Below are 20751 nucleotides of genomic sequence, written 5' to 3' on the forward strand. Positions count from 1 at the left end.
GAACAACGCATGTCAGTCATGACCATGACCTTGTCCATTATCTTCCTCATCAGTGCCTTCGTCATCTTTAAACTGGTCATCGAAGCTGCGTATGAAGTCTTGTCAGAAACGGCAATGGCGATTCCGAAAGTGAAGCTCACCTCTGTTCACCCACAATCAGCTTGGTAAACCTTTCCAGCTCTTCCAGTTGTGCCACACAACCTGTAAGGCTTTCGTTGTATGAGTAGCTATAGATGTCACTCCATTTCTTGTGCCAGCGAATATCGCTCTCCTCAGCGGTCTTGGACATTTCCTCTTCGACTTGGACAGCCTTAACAAGAAGTCTCTTCCTCGCGGCAGCGGCACTCGAAAGATATCGCTGTACAGCACAAGTCAGCAAACTTCTGCACTAGAAAGTAGCAGCACCAGATGGTCGCTTACGGGAACCTTGCGTTGCGATCGCAGCGCACCAGCAAGAATGTACAAGTTTCCCAGGATCGATGCAACGGCGTCACGCCTGTAACTCAGAAGCTGCGCTGCTGCGACTGGGTTGTCGCGGATGTATCCTGGGTTATAGAACAGCGCCGAATGGCGCACGGCGATGAGATACTCGAAAAAGCGCTCGCAGGCATCGGCCAGTGAGGAGTAGGGGAGGGGATCGAATGGCGCACGGAGTCGCATCTCCTTCCTGGTGAGAACCTGAATTGTGTCAGTCTTTCGCCGCCCATGGGCCGAGAAGATAAATACCAAGAGTTGTCTGATTCGCAGAAACCCCTCTCTGAGACGACCCTCGAGCATTTCGGATCTGGCGACCTCTTCTCGAGTGGGCTCCTTTCCCTCGTTGAAGTATACGTATCTAGCGACCACACCTGTCCAGATTAGCGCCCAGCCAGCTCGAAGGAAACGAAAGGCCTACTTCGATAAATCACGCTCATGAAAAACAGCATTGACGACAGGGCGTAACGAAGCTCATGCCTGGCAACAAATGGCCACAGAACCCAATTCACGATGATGGGAGCAGTTGTGCCGACAAGAAAGGGTATTCCACTGAGGACTGAAACCAGGACGGGTGAGTTGTCGGCCCCATTCGCCTGCAAACCAAGTGAAATGACGGTAAATGATAGGCAACCGACCAAGCCAGAACGCTGATGAGTGTTGTTAGAGCATTGGACAATAGTGGACGAGGCGAGGAGAATAGAGGCCTTACAGGATGTGCGCTCTGGGTAAAGCGATACAGCATCGGAATCATATACACAGCAGCAAAGGCTGCCATTACGTATGGATCCCCACTGCCAGCTGCGTAGGCAGCACCACTCCAGACTGCCCCAAGAATAGCCGTCGAGGCCCTCACGACGAGATCTTGCAGATTACCTCCGATCCTGGGATGCATTGCTATCCAGCTCATGGAGACGGCCCACCAAGCCTCATATTCATTCCACCAAGACGTATCCAGATAACTCGGGACAGAGAGGAGAGCGGTCACGAGACAGACCTTGAATGCATATCTGCTTTCAAAGCCTTGCAAGCGGTAAAGGACCCTCCATAGCCTGTATCTTAGCTTCTTCCGTTTTGGGGAACTGTCGCCATCGCGGTGCGCGTCCATGGTTGCATGAGAGTCCTGCACTTTCAGGTAACTTTCACCCGCGTCATCGTCGCCGCGGGGCAACGGATTGTGCTCGATAGATTTGATCCCATCAAGGAGTCGGGCAATCTCGACAAAAGTGATCTGGTACGAGCCAGCAGTGATACTTCCGCGGTCGTGTCTGACTTGGGCATTCGTCCTATGAACGGCCTTCCGTAGGGGATATGACGGAAGGTGAACGCGTAGTCTGCTTTTTGTCTGCATCATCGTCTCGACTTTGGTCATGAGTTGCTCTACATGAGTGGCAGTTTCGCGAACGTGCCGTGCGAAGACGAAGAGCTGGACAATCTCTGCGTCTTGCATGGAGGATGCCGGGAGCTCGCCCGAGTCAAGAAGTTGGGATTCCGCAGCGTCAAACTCGACTTTGACCTGTTCAATCCGTCTCTGGATCGGAGCAAGATCCGAGGAGACGTCCAATGGTGGCCCTAGATGTCGTCGATAGCCGGACAAGTTCATCAGCGCAGCCTCGCACCGCAAGAGACCTTCTGTCATGCAAGACAACAGCTCTTTTGTGGGCCACGCCAGCTCGGTGGTAACTTTGCAACTGATATCATGTCGACTTGGCCTGGAGCCGAGGCCAGAGGCAATTGACGCGGAAGACGTAGCATCAACTGTGATGATAACATCAGCTGCGTCTCCCTTCAGGTTTTTGAACAGGTACGTCTCGGTTTGAAGTGAAAGGAGGGCTCGAATGACGGACTGTGCGAGATTGCGCAGCTCGACAACGTCGGCTGGTCGAAAGTGTGTCACTGTAATGTCGAGTCTGAAATCGCGGGCGGCCTGAGACAAGTCCACAAAAGCCAATGCCAAGCGGCGCCGCAGTCTATTATCTCGCGGTCGTGGAATGATCAGAGCTTCCTAGAAGCATGGATCATTAGACGCCGTTTGCAGTGCAGCGAGATGACCCCGAGGACTCAAGGTACCTACCTGGATAGTGCTGAACGAGTTGTGAAAGGTAACAGCTAGAGCCCTAGCTCCGGCGTCTGGAAACACCAGACCGTTGACGAGAAGAGCAAGGACTTGTCCTAGCACCCACGGCACGCTGTAGCTAAGCAACCTGGTCCACATGATATCGCGGCTGCTTGTCTCGGCCAAGGTGGCAAATGTTACTGCAATTCCAGCACAAAGGGCCATTTGGTGTGATCGGTTGAAGAAGGAGCGCATCCAAGCGATGACGGTCATGAACAATACGAGAAACAGGGCTAAGATGCCACCATATCCCGCTTGAGCAGGCGATGTCGAAGTAGAAAGTAGCAACCCTAACGCTCCCCATCCGATTCCGCAGGCTGTGCCAAGGATGGTAAGGACGGCACCATCAATTTGGGCCCCAAGAGGTCTAGCAGGATGGTTGAGGATGACGGAAACGGCCATGAAATAATGGTATCGGCCGAGCCAATCTCTGACGACGGGAACAAGGCAGAGGATATAGGCGCCAAAGTATGCCGCACACGTTTTCAGGAGCCGGAGTCCGGCTCGGGTTGTGAAGACGCGACTGAATAGAGATCGCATCTCATGCAGCTGCCTGGGGAAGAACTCCCTTGGGGCAAGAGGAGAAGGCTTGTCAAATGCTGCGGGTAGTGTGTCCTTGGACTGCTCGAGGAGGTCTCCCTCCGAGACGGCGGATGGTTTCAAGAACAAGCCATCGAAGAAGCCATCACGCGGCTCGCAGACGCCATAGGTCTCCGTGTCGTCGATCTTGCTATCGGCAACGATCTCACTGATCTGAGCGAGGCTAGCTGAGCTGTGCCCGCTATCGCTGGCAGAGGCAGGATCGGCGAGGTGAGCTCGGTTGAGCGAACCGAGGGTTAACTTGCTCGGCGGGGGTTGAATGTCATCCTGCTGCTGATTCTGGCGCCGTCGACGTCTTGCAATCGATTTCCCTTGCGGGGGGGTCGTTAGGGACGAATCCCTGCCATCCATGACCAAAACGCAGCGACGACCGAGTCCTCCTCAAAGGCCGAAAGCATGGGCAAACGTGGTTGGGGAACGAGTTACGATTGTTCGTGCCCAGTGGTGCCCTAACTGTTTCTGTTCCAAAGCATCTGCCATTGCCGTGACATCAATTAAGGAGCGTGGCTGACCTTTAAGGAGCTCACCATGGCGCCGAATATCGCGCTGTGTGCATTACTCGCAGACGGAAGTTCTGATGTAATTCCGTGATGTCGGCGTGATGGATGGAACTTGCCACCATCCTAGCTGGGACCCTGTGGCGCGTTTTCCCCCCACATCCAGGTCACTCCTCATATTACAAGTACTTACTTATATGAGTGACTATAGTACTGGCAGGTACAGACGCAGTACTCATACACCAATGACACAATGCCTGTGGGCGCTACGGCGTACAACCACGTCCAATATATAGTTCGTCAACTGTAACCCAAGTATGAAGACTACCCCGACAAACCGAACCATACATACGCATGTAATGTACCAGTCCGGTCTGTTTTTCCCTCTATGCATCACGACACCTATGACTTCTTTTGATTCTCGTATCCGTCCTTGTGCAAATCGCACAAGCGAGGCTAAAAAGTAGAGACTGCAAACAGCAATAGCGATAGTCCTTCGTTCTCTATGGTGCATGTTGCGGCGAGCAGATGCACAATTCATGGAGTCACAACCTGGACAAAAGGGTTAAAGAATTGAAGAGCGATTCTTGAAGGAAGATTGAAACTGGTCAACCGATTGAAGGAGATTGGCACAAAGGCTTGGGTCTGATATGCGTCTGTACGGTGTCTAGTCTTCTGGAAGTATTATAAGTTTATTGCAGCCTGTACGGAGCAATTCGGCCAGTATTACCACAGGCGCGGAGTACTCCGTACTTGACCGCATTTCATCGTATTACTGTACTTATTATCATTAATAGCTTGTTCTTAGGTGCAAGTGAGCACAAGTACTCCGTACTTACAGTACACCTTCGTACCAAGGGACTGACTCACCTGTGTCGCACGCACCAATGCAGCGGCCCACCGTCATGATGTCACGTGATAGCGGTCCGCTTTCCGGCGTCAGCCTTCAGCGACTTGGCTCCTCAACCAACTTGATCAAAGCACGACAGGACGACAACTGAAACCCAAGCCATCGATCGATCGAGGTGCGCATCAATTCGACTCCAATCCCTACGAAACCTTCTCCTGATATAGAGAAAGGAAAGGACCTTCCCTGATGGCTTTGACACGACTCGCGGCACGTGCCGTCCGCTGCACCCGCCAGCCCGTCCTGGCCTCCCGCACCTTCTCCGTCTCCTCCCGACGACGAGGCGGCGGCCACGGCAATGAGTCACAGTTCGATCCTCCGGCCGGTTGGTTGTGGGGTATCAAGCCCGGCGAGAAGCCCGAGGCCGAGGGCTGGGAGTGGCCCATGTACCTCTTTTGCGGGAGCCTCCTCGCCACCGGTATTGCCTTGGCGTTCAAGCCCGACACGACGTGAGTGACGGACGACGTTCCCTGATCGTCACTGCTGCCCCCTCTTTTCCGCCCCGTGCATTTTACCATCATCTGCTTGATGCACCGTGGCCTCAGATTGAGCCCAGCTCGGTCTGGGCAACCTACCCATGGCGGAGCGAGTTTGATATCGAACGACACGCAGCTGACTCCTCCCTTTACCGCAGCGTTTCTACCTGGGCACTCGAGGAAGCACGACGAAGGTTAGAGGCAGACGGTATCTTGACCGACCCCTCACCGGAGAAGAAGGAGTGAAGTGGAAGTGCGCATGTGGGCTGCGGGCTGCGGGCTGCGACGGATAGATATGGAATACACCGGCGGCAGCATCCAGCATGGGTTCGTGAGGGCCAGCAAATGTACATGTTTCGGCTTTTTCTTTCATCGTTTGGGCAAGGGGAGACTCGAGGTGGCATGATAGATCCTGAATGGCTTGGGCTCATTGGGAGGCACATTTTGCGGTCATGAGATGCACTCCCTTTGTCGAGTGCATGCGTCAAAACGCTGATGAACTCATGATTGACGACAAAGTCATCCATAGGCTTAGCCGTACTTTTCTCTACTCAATCCGGTAGCTCCACTCGTGCTCCTCATCGCCATACTGGATCGCCTCCATCCACTCCTTGACCTTGAGCGCAATCTCGCCCGATTCCTCGTGCTCCTTGAGGCCGCAGTCAACCTGCTTGCCCTTCCACGCAATCGTCCGGATCGGGCTGACGATGGCCGCCGTGCCGGAGCCAAAGGCCTCCAGAAGTCGGCCCTCCTGCGAGGCCTCGTAAATCTCCCGCATGGTGAACTTGCGCTCGGCCACCTTCCAGCCTTCGGGGACGAGCCGCTGGCGGGCAAGCTCCAGGACGGAGTCTCGGGTGACGCCCTCGAGGATGGTGCCGTCGAGAGGGGCGGTGAGGAGCTCTTTCTGGCCCGTCTCCCTGTTCCTCATGGCGACAAACATGTTCATGGTGCCAACCTCGGTGACGTACTCCTCGTCGCCAAAGAGCCACAGGTTCTGCTGGTATCCTCGGCTGGCGGCCTGCAGCTGAGGCACAATGCAGGGGGCATAGTTGGCACCGAGCTTCTTGTCACCGACGCCGCCGGGCCAGGCGCGAACGGCGTAGTCCGTGGCCTCGAGCGAGACGGCCTTGAAGCCCGTGGGGTAGTAGGGGCCAACGGGCGAGGCGATGACATAGAGCAGGGCTGACCCCGGCGGGCCGACACCCAGCGTCTTTTGCGTACCAATCATGGTCGGTCGAAGATAGAGGGAGTAGCCGCGCTGATCGGGGATGAAACGTGCGTCCAGCTTCGTGAGCTTGCTGATGAGGTCGATGAAGCTGCTAGGCTCAAAGGTCGGCAGCGCGATGCGGGCGGCAGACTTGTTGAGACGGGCCATGTTCTTGTCCGGTCGGAACAGGCGCACCTTGCCGTTCTTGTCCTTGTAGGCCTTCATTCCCTCGAAGCACTCAAAGGCATAGTGGAAGACGCAGGTTGCAGGGTCGAGAGACAGGTTCTGGTACGGCGTGATGCGCGGTTCCAGCCAGCCGTCGTCCTTGTTCCACTCGATGGCAAGCATGTGGTCTGTCGTGTATTCCAGCATCAGCATCACGGCAGATTACCGTAGGGGAGGCACGCCGAGCATACCGGTAAACTCTTGTCCGAATACAAGGTCCTCCGGATTGCTCAATTTCTTGGGCTGGCTGGTCTTGGTGACGGAGAGCCTCGAAGCGTCGAGGATGTGCTGCTCCGACGACGACGCGGCCTCGGCCTTGATGCTGAACCGCCGACAGGGCCACGAGGCTGGAAGCGTCCGCGAAGGCCTGGCGACGGTCCGAAGGGCGCCACGCGCAAGGCTTGCCGCTCGCATCGTAGCAGTGGTGATGGGCCTTCTTCACAGCTCCCGGAAGGCGACAATCGATCAATTCAAGGGCGACAGCGGCTCGGCGCTAATGAATTGCCTTGGCCGATGAATTGGAAAGGCTTAGGGAAGTGAGGAGGCTACAAGTCGCGATGACGGTCACTACCTTGCACGCATGAAGGGGGTATGTATGTGTAGAAGGCTGGCACATTAAAAATACGGATGCTGGGAGCGACACCGGAGCTTTTTGTTTGGTAAAGTCATCGGGGCACTAGAGCGATGGAGAGGGCTCTGTCCGCTGCCCGCCGATGGCAGCCGCCGAAACTCGCCCGGCTTAATGCATGAGTTTGGTGTGGGGCAATCCCTACCTTTCTCCTACCTACTCTGGTAGGTACTTGCGTTGGAACGAGCAAATGTACCAAGTACTTAAGTACGGAGTAGGTAGGTAGCAATAACTAACTGTATGGAGTACGGAGTACAAGTCGATGCACATGTACTGTACTCGTCGGTGTAGGTGGTTCTCCAGTACAAGTACATGCACATGTACTTATTGTACTCCGTACTGCACTTAAGTAAGTACTTGCAGGTGCACAGTGCAGTACTCCGTACAGTACTTACAGTAAGTAATACACTGCGGACAACATCCGTGCTCAAGTACCTAACTAGTAGGTTCCTAGTACGTATTACCCACCTGGTGCAGCACTTTATTGCTGAATATACTGTACTTACAGTTGGTTTACAGTACGGAGTAGCAGGCTGTTGGTTAAGAGTCCAGTACGGAAAACGAAGCAAGTACTTGTACTTGCGTGGGTGTAAGTGAGTATTACAGTACTTGTACTTGTCCAGTAAGACATCGCATCCGTATGTGCTCCATAGCTGCAGTACCGATTGGTCTCTTAGCACTAGTCAGCAGACGCCACTGAACTCCGTACGCCCCAAAGCGTTCTCGAATTTGTGCCCCATCTTCAAGCTCGACGATCTCGCAAAGGACAACCTATCGATCCTGTCCTCGCCGTCATTGGCAGCCTTCGAATTCTACCCGGAATCGAGTTTCCCTACCGACACCTCCTTCATCGTTCCTCAATCCGGTACCCCATTGACGACGTCCCGTCTTATATCGCTGGCTTTGCTACGCTGTCAACGCCGCCACTCCGCATTTCCCGGCCCAGCCAGCGCGGGCAGCCACTGGCGAGGCGACATGATATCAAGGACCTAGCATCTTCGCCCTCCACCAGCGTAATCGCACCATGTTTTCCTCGGCACTCAAGTCCATCTCCGCCACCAACATAACCGCAAACTATTCCGTCTCCCCAAGTCCGACGTCGACAGCTGGCCCTTGGAAGATCTATGACGCGAAGAAGAAATCCACGGGCAAAGGCTACAGCGTCTTCGTCTTTGACAAGAAGTCGCTAGATGGCCATGGAAATTCTCTCGCTCGTTCCAGCGCATCCGCCTTTAAGCGTAGCGTCGAGGAGGTTGTCGAGCGACTGAAGAAGGAGGCCTCGAGCCTCGCCAAGCTGCGCCACCCCAACATCCTCGAGCTGGTCGAGCCGGTCGAGGAGACGAGGGGTGGAGGGCTTCAGTTCGTCACCGAAGCCGTCACTGCCTCGCTGGCGAGTCTCTTGCAGGAAAAGGATGACCAGGAGAGGTCGGGTGGCCCTGGAGGTCGGTCGAGTCGCTACGTCACGGAGGATGCGGATGGCGTCCGGAGGCGGCGGGATATCGAAATGGACGAGCTCGAGATACAGAAGGGGCTGCTGCAGGTCAGCAAGGCCCTCGAGTTTCTGCACGAGAATGCGGGACTCGTTCATGGCAACTTGACGCCAGAGGCAGTCCTCATCAACGCCAAGGTATGCATGCACCCCCGAAGCCAAAACGGCCATCGACTGACGATTGCCCCAGTCGGACTGGAAGATTAGCGGCTTCTCCTTTTGCAGCCCTGCCGAGAACTCGACCAAGCCGACCTCCATTCAAGGCATTAACCTGCACGAGGTTCTCAACTCGGACTCCAGACTCCCGCAGGTCGTCCAGATGAACCTCGACTACACCTCGCCCGACTTTGTCTTCGACAATTCCCTAACGCCTTCGGCAGACATGTTCTCTCTCGGCTTACTCTCCGTCGCACTCTACAACTCTCCCCACAAATCGCCCTTGGAAAACCATGGCAGTCTGTCCACGTACAAGAGGCTGTTCTCGTCGTCGGCAACGGTGCCCACGACATCGAACAACTTCCTGTCATCCCGCCCGCTGCCAAAGGACCTCGCGGCCCATGTGCTTCCGCGTCTCATCACGAGACGGCCTGCCCAGCGGATGACGGCCCACGAATTTCAGCAGAGCGAGTATTTTGACAACGTTCTCGTTTCGACGATTCGCTTCCTAGACTCGTTTCCTGCCAAATCGGCGAATGAAAAATCCCAGTTCCTGCGTGGTCTCAACAAAGTACTTCCATCCTTCCCGATGTCCGTCATGGAGAAGAAGATTTTGCCAGGGTTGCTGGAGGAGCTGAAAGACAGAGATCTTCTCGCCCCAATTCTCCAGAACATCTTCAAAATCATCGAGTTGCTACCGTCGGCTCGACAATCGTTTGGAGAACAGGTTCGGCCGGCTTTGAAAGAAATTTTCGTCGTGAATGCGAAGCAAACTCAGGAGAAGGATCCAGCCAGAGATGCAGGTCTAATGGTCTTTCTCGAACACCTCTCAGCGGCTGCCGAAAACAGCACCGGGAAGGAGTTCAAAGACGGTAGGTGGTTCGACCATGCCCGGGCTGGGCATCCGCAGCTGACACATGACATGAATAGACATCCTACCAGTCCTCATGGCTGCCATCGAGTGTCCCACCCACTCCATCGTGGACGCGGCGTTGAGGACCTTGCCGTCCGTACTGCCCGTTCTCGATTTCAGCACGATAAAGAACGAACTCTTCCCCGTGGTGGCGGTCGTGTTTAGCAAAACAAACAGCCTCGCCATCAAGGTCCGCGGCCTGCAGGCTTTCGTCATACTTTGTGGCGGGTCCACCGACGCTGCAACCGACGATGGCCTCAACGGACTCACGACAGACAAGACTTCGTCATCGAGCGCTTTGGACAAGTACACGATGCAGGAGAAGATTCTACCCCTGATCAAGGCCATCAAGACGAAGGAGCCGGCGGTGATGATTGCGGCACTCAACGTACTCCGCATTGTCGGCCAGACGGCCGATGCCGAGTTTGTCGCCATGGATATCCTGCCAGTGCTGTGGAGCATGAGTTTGGGGCCGTTGCTGGATCTCAAGCAGTTTCAGACATTCATGGAGCTCATCAAACTGCTGTCCCGGCGTGTCGAGGACGAGCAGACGAGGAAGCTTCAAGAGACGTTGGGCAACGCCAATGGATCTACAGCCGGCCGTAACGACGACTTCCTCGCCTTTGGCGGGGTGACGGGGACGACGTTCGAGGCGGACAGCGGCGCCAACGCGGATGACTTTGAGGCGCTCGTCAAGGGCCGAGTCGACCGCTCTTCGAGCAATGGAATGGCAAGCTGGGACGAGACGCCACCTCCTGTACCGCCAGCGAAACCGACGTCAAGCATGTCGCAGCCAGCAGCAGCCTTTTCCTGGTCCACTCAGGGTCCAACGGCGAATCCTCCCAGGCAGTCCAACCCAAGCCCCATGTACCGCACCGTCACGCCTGATCTGGGACGATTCGGGACGCTGACGCCGTCGGCGACGCAGTACAGCCAGCCGCTGCAACCTGTGCCGTCCAACCTTCAACCGGCTCCTCAGCCTAGCTCGTCCTCACCAGTGACATGGTCCACTTCCTCGCCCTCTCCTTGGGCATCGACGCCAACGACGTCGAGCTACGGCGCCAACTATACGACGTCCATACCCACATCGCCGGTCACAAGCTTTGGCGGCAGCGCGACCACACCCATGTCCAACCCTCCGCTCGGCCAGAGACCGGCCATGAACGACACACGCAAGACGTCGTTCTCCCTACCACCGCCGCCAGGTATCGGCCAGGGAACATTGGGCACCAGCATTAGATCTCCACAGGCGCAAACGCAGCAGAGCAGCTGGCCCAAGGGTAGCATGAACCCGACTGCCTACCAGCCGACGACCAGCAGCAATGTCAGCGGGCATGCACCAAGCGGTGCCCCTCAAAGCTCTGGGCTGGACAAGTACGAGAGTTTGATCTAGGCCTTCATGGGTAGGGATGGAAGGGGGCGGGGGGAGGGGGCTACATCATTTCGCTTCTCGCTTGAAACGAAAGCGTCACCGTTCTGCAAGGCCATTCGTCGGTAAGACGGCATGACCTGAGCGAACGGACAGCGTCATGGTTCCGTAGGGCTGTAGGGCTATTGTGCGATGGAAGAATGCGGTGGCTCCGAGAATATGTAGACAGGTCTTGACACACGAGCTTTGTTTTCGCAGGCCGAAATGGCCAGGTTCTCATATACTGTATTGATACTGAACCCACCATAAGAGTTTGCCATTGATTCAGGTTCAAACCGAAATGGAGGAGCGAGAATGCAAATGTATCTATCGACCCGGATTTCCGTCTCATACATACAGGCGTTGATAATGAGAAAACAGAACCGGTCAAGAATGAGCAACAACAAGTCAGGATAGGGTGCTCGCGACGAAATGCCAGATGCCATGCTTTTTTAGCCCAAGACTCCTTGCCACAAGAGAAAATGAAACAAATAGAACGGTTGGGGGGGGGGGTGCGATGCAGCAGCCGAGTTGGGAAATGGTAGAGGTACAACGGCAGGGCAGAAGCGCTGACGGGGCGAGAGGCGAACGGTGGCTCAGTGGCCGTTGGCCTCGGTCTCGGCGGGCTCGACAGCCTTAAAGACGTGTCGGCTCGGGAAGCCAGGCTCAGTCCGGACGTCGATCTCCTGATTCTCGGGCACCATTTCGTGCGTCAGCGGCCACTCGAGGCGACGGCACAGCTCGGTGACGATGACGTCGCAGTCGCCGAGAAGGTCGATGTCGAAGTTGATGTGGTTCACGGGCTGGCGGGAGAGGTAGATCTGGGGGATGTGCGGTGGCAGCCAGCTGACAATCTCGGAGACGGGGGTGACCTTGAGCGAGGTGCCTATGACGACGACGAGATCGACCTTGTCGCGGTCGTTTTGCGTGAGCCGGTTCGAGAACTCGTCGGGGAGAGGCTCGCCAAAGAAGGTAATGTCAGGCTTCATGACGCCAGCCTGGGGGATGTCGTATTCGGAGTCGTCGTCGGAGCTGTCGTCGGCGGACCAGCGGCGGCGCTTGGAGGAGGAACTCCCGGCGGAGCGCTTGCGCTTGCGGCCGGGGCCGTTGGGCCGCAGCTTTTGGGCGCACGCAGGGCACCGGGGGATGATGCCGGCCTTGATGTCCGGGAATATGGTCTCGCCCTCGGTCCGGTAGCCGCATTGGACGCAGCTGGCGGTGCCAAAGGAGCCGTGGCACTGGACGAGCTTGTCCTTGGGCAGGCCGGCCTTGACCTCGAGGTTGTCGATATTCTGGGAGTAGTTGGTCAGGAGCTTGCCGCGCTGATGCAGCATGGCGATGAACTTGTGGGTGGGCGTGTAGCGGTCGGTGGAGGGGACGATATCCTTGGCGACGGAGTAAAAGATGGTCGGGTCCTCCTTGAAGACCTCGATGTCGAAGACCTCCTGGGGGTCACCGAGTCCGAGATGGGCCAACTTGGAGTAGAGGCCGGTACCCTTGGAGCGAAAGTCGGGGATGCCGAGCGAGGTGGAGATGCCGGCGCCGGTGATGACGATGATGTTGCTGCTGCGCTTAATGAGATGGACGGCATCGGCGACGGTGTTGTAGCGCGACAGCTTGGCCCTCTTGGAAAGCTCGCGGGAGATGGCGAGGGAGAGCAGGCTGAAGTAAGAGGAGTCAGGCTCGTCCTCGAGGAAGGGGGGAGCCTTGATGTGAAAGGCCGTCAGCAGCTTCCTCGCCGTGTAGCGGCCGGCATCGACGGTGCGTTGGCAAAAGACGGCCGGACCGTACTCTCGCAGCTCCCGTCGCAACCGGCTAGACTCTTCCGGCGAGCACACGTCCGCCGATCCTGTCGAGGGCAAGTCAGCAGGTGACGGCAGACGATGGAAGGGATCGAACACTCACTGCCAGAGCCGGTGACGCTGCCGTCGTTGCTCTCCTCGTTGGCGAGTTCCTGGAAGACGTCCTCGAAGAGCGAGTCCGTCTCCCAGGCGTCGCGCACGTCGTTGACCCGGGCTTCAAGGTCGGCGAGCGAAACGTTGGCCTCGGCCCTTTTGATGTCTTCCATCGTCGGGTTCTCGGGCAACGTGTCGAGCGCGTTGGCGTCGCCCTTGCCATGAGGGGGCGTAGAGGCTGCCTTGCCCACAGTGCCGCGCTTCATCGTTCGCGGGCCTTTCTATGCTCTGCAGGCCTCTGCGTTGCTTCAGCTCGACGACGATAGATGGCGTTGCCGAGAGCGAGGGAACGGACGACGCGTGGCCAGCCTTGAGCGTCGCGATGGCCGTGACGGGCGCCGTGACGGTTCAGTGAAGGAGGAGGAGAAGGGTGGTAGCGAGCAGGAGGGTGCTCGATTCTACGCAGGGTAAGAACCGTCGTCTGCCTCTCGGTTGGATGGTGGTGAGAAGCGACGGTGTTTCTAACTTGCTGCAAAGCTTGCAGCCGTGGCGGAAGAGCCAAGACTCGCAGAGCAGGTAGAGCAGGGCGGACGGAGCACACGCAGTTTGGGAGTTGGAGAAGCAAGTTGGTCAACGGGAAAAGGAAAGGAAAGGAAGCGAAGCGAATGGCGACGCAACCGAGGCCGCTTGCCAGACAGACTTGGGTCCGAGTGCAACGCTGAAAGGGAAACGCTGGCGCACGGAGGGGGGGGGGGGGGGGGGGGGGGCAGGGGAGAGAAAGGCAACGGTGGAGGGGAGAAGAGAGAAGGGGGAAAGGTGTAGGGGAAGAGGAAAGGAAGAGGAAAGTGAAAATGCAGAGGGTCGGAGCGGCGGTGAGTTGAAGAAGGAAAGTAGGCGAGGTTAGTCGGTAAACAAGTTGGCAGGCAGGTGGCTGACAAGTGAAAAGTCGAGGCTTATGTTATGAGCGTGTAGGTGCCAGTAAAGGTTGCATAGAGTTACGTGGGATTCGGTTGGTAGGTAGAGAAAGTACAGCCAGCCAGTAACAGTTGCTCCGTTGGTCAAGCAAGGCACAACTAATTGACTACTAGCAACTGCTAGGTCCGTCGAGTTGCAGTCGCATTGACTCCTTCATTCCCCTGGCGCCATGGCGGGCGATGGTGGTTGCGAAGAGACTTTTGCCAGAACTACGTGATGCCACGTAGGGCGTGGAAGAAAGGGCAAGCGCCACGGCTAGGCAAGCAACGAAGAAGAGGCAGAAGTGAGAGAGAGAGAGAGAGTGCGGCGGGACGCAAAAGTTAAAGAGAAAGGAAGACGAGCGAGAGTGAGGGAGGGAATGGAGTGAGAGAGACGGAAGGGTGGGGGGGGGGGGAATCGCCATTATTCATTATGTGTACTCCGTATTACTTAGTACTGGTGCTCGGCGCGCGGTACGTAACAGTATTGTACAGAGTACAAGTACCTGCACAGTTGCAAACAAAGCACGAATAAGGTCGGAACCTTTGCTGGCGTACGGTACGTGGACGACCTACCAAAAACTGCGTTACGTTACGACTACAACCACAGCTTCTCGTTCTTACAAGTACACAATACTGCATAGTCTTAGAAGTACTTGTATTGTCAACTGTGGCCACTGACAAGGATGGATCGCTATTGGATGAGCAATGAACGAACCCTTACTTGATCAGGCCAAAAAGGATTGACGACTCAACATGAACCCTTGCCAGGATAGGATACGGTAATGATGGCTGGGAGCCTCCAAGCGTATACTTACGGGGCCAAGCCAGGTCGCGTTCGAGGTAATACTCTCCATACAAGAACTGTTCCGCATGGGGGAAGGTGAAGCAGCTGTACGGGACACTGCACTTACACCCAACAGTAATTACAGTCAGTGGCAAACCTGTAGCGCTAATCCTACCACTAATACCACGTAATACCGCAAGTCCATGTACCAATGAACACATACCATCCGTATTGCCCACATACAGTAATTAAGTACTGTACGTTTCCGTGCTGCTACCTGTTACTGCGGGTGTACGGAGAACTGTAAGTAGGGTACTCCAATGTATCACTACTTGCGATACTAGTGTGCACATGCACTAATACAAGTACATGTACGTGCGTACTTGCTCCGCACCAGACTTCAACTATGACTGTACAGCTAGGCGCAGTGCTTGCGATGATAGGATTGCGGTATTTGATACACTTTCCGTAACAGATGAAGGATCTTTCCGGCGTTTGCTCCGTGCCTCGATGCCAACTCAATAGCCCCTCTTCAAAGGAAATCCTAGTATCATTGGCGATGCCTACGAGTAAGTATTCGATAGATTCATCTCTGTTCCCTACAGTAGGTGGTTGCCAGCTAGTGCCTACTGTAGACAAGGAGTTGCAGTTGCCCTCGCACAAGTAAATCAATCAGTAATACGAGTGCACTCGACATCACATCTCCGTCGGTGTACTTACAGTACTTGTACACAACTAGTTACCGTACACAACACCTTACTGTACACAACTACTTACTGTACACAACACCTTACTGTACACAACTACTTACTGTACACAACTACTTACTGTACACAACTACTTACTGTACACAACTACTTACTTCAGTACCTAAGGACGTAGGTGTACGCTGAAATTACGGGACGTGCAAGTGCATGTACTTACATGTAGTTGTACTCCGTCTGCGCTGTACAGGTACAAACATGTGAAAGTAAGTGTGCACCTGCATGGTGAGGTGGTGTACTCAATGTAGTTGTTCTCCGTACAATGCCATACTTGCGTTCTTGCACCGTTCAGAGGTACATGTACTTGCTTGTGCGGAGCACTCCGTGCACGTAGACTTGACTGTATTGATACGTGCTTGAGTACATCTACAGTAACTACTCAAGTGTAAGTACTGTGCCAGTCCAGTCGAGGTTCATAGGCCAAGCATCGCCAGCTGAGTCAGGCACTCCTTGTACAACGCACAGAGCGCCCTCCCTACCTTCACTCACCTTGTCTAGGAAGCTGACGTTTGTCATTTTGTTACGACGGAACAAGTGCATCGATGCTGACCGGCATCCTGCCGACTCTCTGCGCCTAGCGAAGCCGTGTTGCGGCCGAAACGGCGGCCTTCGTTTCGCCGGCTGCAACCACATGTCAAGCCAGGTCTCCGTCACGGTCGAGTTTTCCATCGGCATCATCTGCAGGCGCCACGAGGACAATATCAGGCACTGCTTCAGCTCTGTACATGAATGTAATGTCGAATTTCTCTTCCCTTGTGCCAAGCGGCCCGCCGGTCTCTAGCAAACAAAGCGAGCAATCAATACCGTACGACGATACAGCGTCAGCATCTATCCAATGGCCACTACCGCCGCTTCCCCTCGCCGCCTTGTGCTTCGCCCGCGTCGGCGCCCTTCTCCTCGGCACTTCCGCCGCTCGTGGCATGGGCGTTGTTGTCGTCTTCGTCGACGTTCTTGTTGCCGTTGCTGTTCTTGTTGGCCTCGCCCGCCTCGTCCCCCTTTCCCTCGGCGTTGGGTCGGCCGATCGGCGACCAGCCGGCGGCGACACCGGCGGCGACGATGCCGGCCATGACCGTCGGCGCCCCGAGCGCCGAGTTGGAGCGCGACCGGTTCGACCTCGGCCGTCGTCGCGAGTCGGGCGTCGCCGCGCGGTCCCCGAAGCTGTCTTCCCGCGTCGGCGACGGCGGCCCGTACACCGAGTTCGATCTCGAGTGCGACGGGCTCCGGGACCGCCGCATGAGCGTGTCCCGCGGGTGCTGCACGGCAAACTTGAGGTTGTTCAACCGACCTCCCTTCATGCGCCGCAGGAAGTTGAGCTCGTCTCGCACGTCGGCGAGCGGCTCGGGGTACATGTCCATCTCCTCGTCCGAGACGGTCAGGCCCGGCACCTTGTGCGCGCGCTGCTTCAGGAAGTTCGGCACGAGCGCCGCGACGGCCGAGTCGGGCACGAGACGGATGACAATGCCGACGGGGATCGACATGGCGCCGAGGATCAGGGCGATGCCCCACAGCGCCGCGTCGCGGCTCGCCGCCTCGGCGATCTGGAAGGCCGCGCCGCCGACGAAGATGATGAGCACCTGCCCGCCACACATAATGAGGCTGATGCCGATGAAGAACGGGTTCCGGCTGAGACCTTCGAAAATGTTGAACTTGTTATCCAACCGACGGTTACTGCACCGAGTCAGTCAAGACGTTCGTCCCGTCGCCCGGGCACGCGCGCGCGTCACTTACTTCCACTGGTTAAAGATCTGCATCCAGACAAAGGTGTTGAAGACGAGCGTGTTGACCACCTCCGACGGCAGAGGCTCGTTGGTGATGATGCCGTCGATCAAGCCATTCGGGACCCCGTAGTACAGGAGGAAGGTGATGGTGAGCTGGTAGATGGCTTGGCCGAGGATCATCTTCCACATCGTCGTCGAGATGATGCCCGCCCCCTTGGGCTCCGGCTTCCGGTCCAGGACGCTGTCCTGCGGAGGATCCGTCGCCAGCGCGAGGGCCGCGAGCGTGTCCATGATGAGGTTGACCCAGAGGAGCTGCACGGCCGTCAGGACCGACTGCTCCTTATCGCTGGACACGGCCGTGACGAAGGTGAGCACGACGGCCGTCACGTTCACCGTGAGCTGGAACTGCAGGAATCTCTTGACGGCGTCGTTGACGGCGCGACCCCACTTGAGGGCCTTGACGATGCTCGAGAAGTTGTCGTCCATGAGGATGATGGCGGAGGCTTCCTTGGCCACTTCGGTGCCGGCGATGCCCATGGAGAAGCCGACGTCGGCCATCTTGAGAGCCGGCGCGTCGTTGGTGCCGTCGCCCGTCACGGCGACCGTCTCGCCCTTGTCCTTGAGCCGCTTGACGAGGATGCGCTTGTCCTCGGGGCTGGATCTGGCGAGGACGTGCAGCCGCGGGATGATCTCCTCCTGCTGGAGCTTGCTCATGTTGCGGAAGTCGGGACCCTCCATGACGACGCTGTTCGGCTGCAGGATGCCGCACTCCTTGGCGATGGCCTGGGCCGTGATCTTATTGTCGCCCGTCACCATTCGGACGACGACGCCGGCCTTCTGGCACAGCTTCACCGATTCGAAGACGCCGTCGCGTAGAGGATCCTGGATGCCGACGACGGCGATGAAGGCCATGTTCTGAAAGACGTCCTCGAACCGGACATCGTCCTTGCCGCCGCCCCCGCGACGGGCGGGCTTGGGCGGCCAAGACTCGAAGTCGCGGAAGCAGATGCCGATGGTTCGGAGGGAGCGCATGGCGTAGCTCTCGATGAGCCGCGTGATCGTCTGCGTGTCGTCGGGGGTGAGCGCGGCGAGGGAGTCGTCGGCGGAAGGGTCCCGCAACGTCTCGGTGCATTTCGCCAGGAGGATCTCGGAGGCGCCTTTGACGTAGAGGCGGACGCGACCCTTGGGAAGCTGCACGACGATGCCCATGCATTTCCGGCCCGAGTCGAAGGGGATCAGCTGGACCGTCGTCGCATTCTCGCGCTCCACGCTGACGGGGCCCATGGCGAGATGGGCTTGGGCGAAGAGAAGGAGCGCCGTCTCGGTCTTGGAGCCGATGAAGGTCTTCTCGCCGTCGACCTCACCCTCGAACGCGGTCGAGTTGAGGGCGATGGACTTGAGCAGCAGGTCCCTGACCGGGGCGCTGAGCGCCGACGTCAGCTGCGAGGCGGAGACGTCGGCACTCGTGTCGAAGGGGGCCGGCGGCGCGTCGTCGTCATCGTCGTCGGCGGCCGACACGGGGCGGGCGCCACCGAACCGGTGGTTCGTGCCCACCGTTCCGGACACGACCTGCATCTTGTTCTGCGTCAGGGTGCCCGTCTTGTCGGAGCATATGGTCGTCGCGTTGCCCATGACTTCGCACGCCTTGAGATGGCGAACCAGGTTGTTGTCCTTCAACATGCGCGTCGTGGCAAAGGCGAGGGCCAAGGTGACGGCCAGGGGCAATCCTTCGGGGACAGCGACGACGATGATGGTGACGACGACGATGAATATGTTCAGGAACATCTGGCCCTTCTCGGCCGGCGTCGTCCCGGGCGGCAGGCGCGGCAGGCGGACGAGGAACTGGATGAACAGGACGATGAAGAGGAGCAGGCCGGCAGCACCGCCGAGCTTGGCGATGTAGGTGGCGATGACGTTGAGCTTGGCCTGGAGCGGCGTCATCTCGGGGTCCTCGTTCAGGGCCATGAGCGTCTTGCCGTAGGAGGAGTAGATGCCGGTCGAGGTGGCCATGTAGGTGCCGACGCCTTCCATGATGCGAGCGCCGGACTGGATGAAGGGATCCATCTTCTTGAGGTTCTCGTGGTTCTGGATGGCGGAGAACACCTGGTCGCCGCCTTGCTTGCGAATGATGTCCGACTCGCCCGTGGTCTGCGACTCGTCACACTTGACGTTGAAGCCTTCGATGAGAACACCGTCGACGGGTACGAGGTCGCCGGGCTCGAGATGAATGACCTCGCCGACCATGAGATCGAAGACGGAGATTTCCACCGTCTTCCCGTTGCGGACGACCTTGACGTTGCGATCCTGCTTCTTCTTGTTCAACCTCGCGAACTGGCGTTCCTTGGAGTAATCGTTGAGGGAGCCGACAATGACGACGATGGCGATGGCGACGACGATGGCGACACCTTCGACCCATTCGACGGCAGGTTCCCCGTCCGGGTGCGCCTGGCCAAAGGTCTGGTAGAGACCGACGCCAAGACTGACAACGGCGGCAATGGAGAGCAGTATCAAGACTTTGTCGTTGTACGTGATCCACATGAGCTGAAGCAGGCTCTTGCCCTTCTTCTCCGGCAGTCGGTTGTCCCGGAAGACGCGGTACCGGTCGGCGAAGGGACCGCTTTTGGCCCGCAACGACTTGTCCGTCGGCTGGCGAACCATCGGGGCGGCGACGCCTTCCGTCGTCGCCTTGTCGCCGCTCCCGGTGGCTTGGTCATAGGTGACGACGCCGTCGAGGTGCGACTCCTCGGTGCTGAGGCCCGCCTTGCGGTCCGACCGGAGACCCTTTTCCAAACCGCGCAGGCCGCCAAGCTTGTAAAAGGCCGGCAGGCTCTTCGGGTTGAACATCTTGTTGAGCTGGCCGGGGGTGAAGGCGAACGGGTTGTTGTCGACCTCGAAATCTTCCTCGGTTCCCACGTCGGGAGTCAGGGCCTTTTCGTCATTCATGACCTTGTCGTTGCCTGCGGCCTTTAACTTTTCAACCTGGGTGTAGCTCGAGGCGACGACGGTGGTCTCGCCCTGGGAGCTAACCGATCGCGCCGCATCCTGGGAGTCGACCGAGTTCTGGCGGGATCGGCCGGGGTGCGGGACGGAGAGGAAGCCGGCGCCGTCGTCGGCTCCCCGTCCGAGGACAGGACTCGAGACGTTGTGGGGGCTCGTCGGCCGGCTGTCCTTGCTGTCGAACGAGGCCTCGGGGCGCAGACCAGGATTCTGGGCGCCCGAGGTGAAGCCTCGGGACGGTTCGACCATGGTGGAGGGGCTCGTGCCGTCGTCGGGGGGCGAGATGGGCGAGATGGAGACGCTCGGCCTCGGTGGGTCCTGGGCCATGCTGGCGTCGCCGTTGTTGGCGCTGACGGCCGTCGTGTCTATGGTGATGGTTGGCCTTTGGAAGCAAGCGTCAGCCGGGTTGGGTCGAGAAGGGACAAGGGAAGAGGAGGGGGGGGGGGGGGGGAGGTTAAGTAATGATTTTCGCGGGCAACGTACGCTCTCCGTCTCGCGAGGGGAGGGCCGGGAGGGGGTTCCTTTTCGCTCGGGTCGGCCA

At 57.5% G+C, this 20751-nt stretch overlaps 6 protein-coding genes across 6 annotated transcripts; 2 read left to right on the top strand and 4 right to left on the bottom strand.

Moving 5' to 3' along the window:
* Nucleotides 1-12: 12 nt before the first annotated feature.
* On the bottom strand, nt 13-3541 carry DCS_07017 (Brefeldin A-sensitivity protein 4; the record flags this gene model as incomplete). Its single annotated transcript, XM_040804304.1, has 7 exons — nt 13-85; nt 141-358; nt 421-678; nt 727-848; nt 896-1124; nt 1187-2479; nt 2549-3541. The coding sequence occupies 7 exons, from the start codon at nt 3539-3541 to the stop codon at nt 13-15; spliced, it is 3186 nt and encodes a 1061-aa protein (XP_040654408.1).
* Nucleotides 3542-4783: 1242 nt separating this feature from the next.
* On the top strand, nt 4784-5316 carry DCS_07018 (NADH:ubiquinone oxidoreductase 11.6kD subunit; the record flags this gene model as incomplete). Its single annotated transcript, XM_040804305.1, has 2 exons — nt 4784-5043; nt 5229-5316. 2 exons carry the CDS (start codon nt 4784-4786, stop codon nt 5314-5316), a joined length of 348 nt encoding a protein of 115 aa, XP_040654409.1.
* A 301-nt stretch (nt 5317-5617) lies between these two features.
* Nucleotides 5618-6916, bottom strand: DCS_07019 (branched-chain amino acid aminotransferase, cytosolic; the record flags this gene model as incomplete). The annotated part of the gene is made up of 2 exons (XM_040804306.1): nt 5618-6630; nt 6694-6916. The coding sequence occupies 2 exons, from the start codon at nt 6914-6916 to the stop codon at nt 5618-5620; spliced, it is 1236 nt and encodes a 411-aa protein (XP_040654410.1).
* A 1238-nt stretch (nt 6917-8154) lies between these two features.
* On the top strand, nt 8155-11081 carry DCS_07020 (protein kinase domain-containing protein ppk32; the record flags this gene model as incomplete). The annotated part of the gene is made up of 3 exons (XM_040804307.1): nt 8155-8757; nt 8810-9647; nt 9706-11081. The coding sequence occupies 3 exons, from the start codon at nt 8155-8157 to the stop codon at nt 11079-11081; spliced, it is 2817 nt and encodes a 938-aa protein (XP_040654411.1).
* A 611-nt stretch (nt 11082-11692) lies between these two features.
* On the bottom strand, nt 11693-13257 carry DCS_07021 (uncharacterized protein; the record flags this gene model as incomplete). Its single annotated transcript, XM_040804308.1, has 2 exons — nt 11693-12945; nt 13002-13257. The coding sequence occupies 2 exons, from the start codon at nt 13255-13257 to the stop codon at nt 11693-11695; spliced, it is 1509 nt and encodes a 502-aa protein (XP_040654412.1).
* A 3080-nt stretch (nt 13258-16337) lies between these two features.
* DCS_07022 (ATPase, P-type, calcium-transporting, PMCA-type) lies at nt 16338-20537 on the bottom strand (the record flags this gene model as incomplete). The annotated part of the gene is made up of 2 exons (XM_040804309.1): nt 16338-17163; nt 17224-20537. 2 exons carry the CDS (start codon nt 20535-20537, stop codon nt 16338-16340), a joined length of 4140 nt encoding a protein of 1379 aa, XP_040654413.1.
* Nucleotides 20538-20751: the final 214 nt, after the last annotated feature.

Source organism: Drechmeria coniospora, chromosome 03, assembly GCF_001625195.1.
Source record: "Drechmeria coniospora strain ARSEF 6962 chromosome 03, whole genome shotgun sequence".
Lineage (NCBI taxonomy): Eukaryota > Fungi > Ascomycota > Sordariomycetes > Hypocreales > Ophiocordycipitaceae > Drechmeria > Drechmeria coniospora.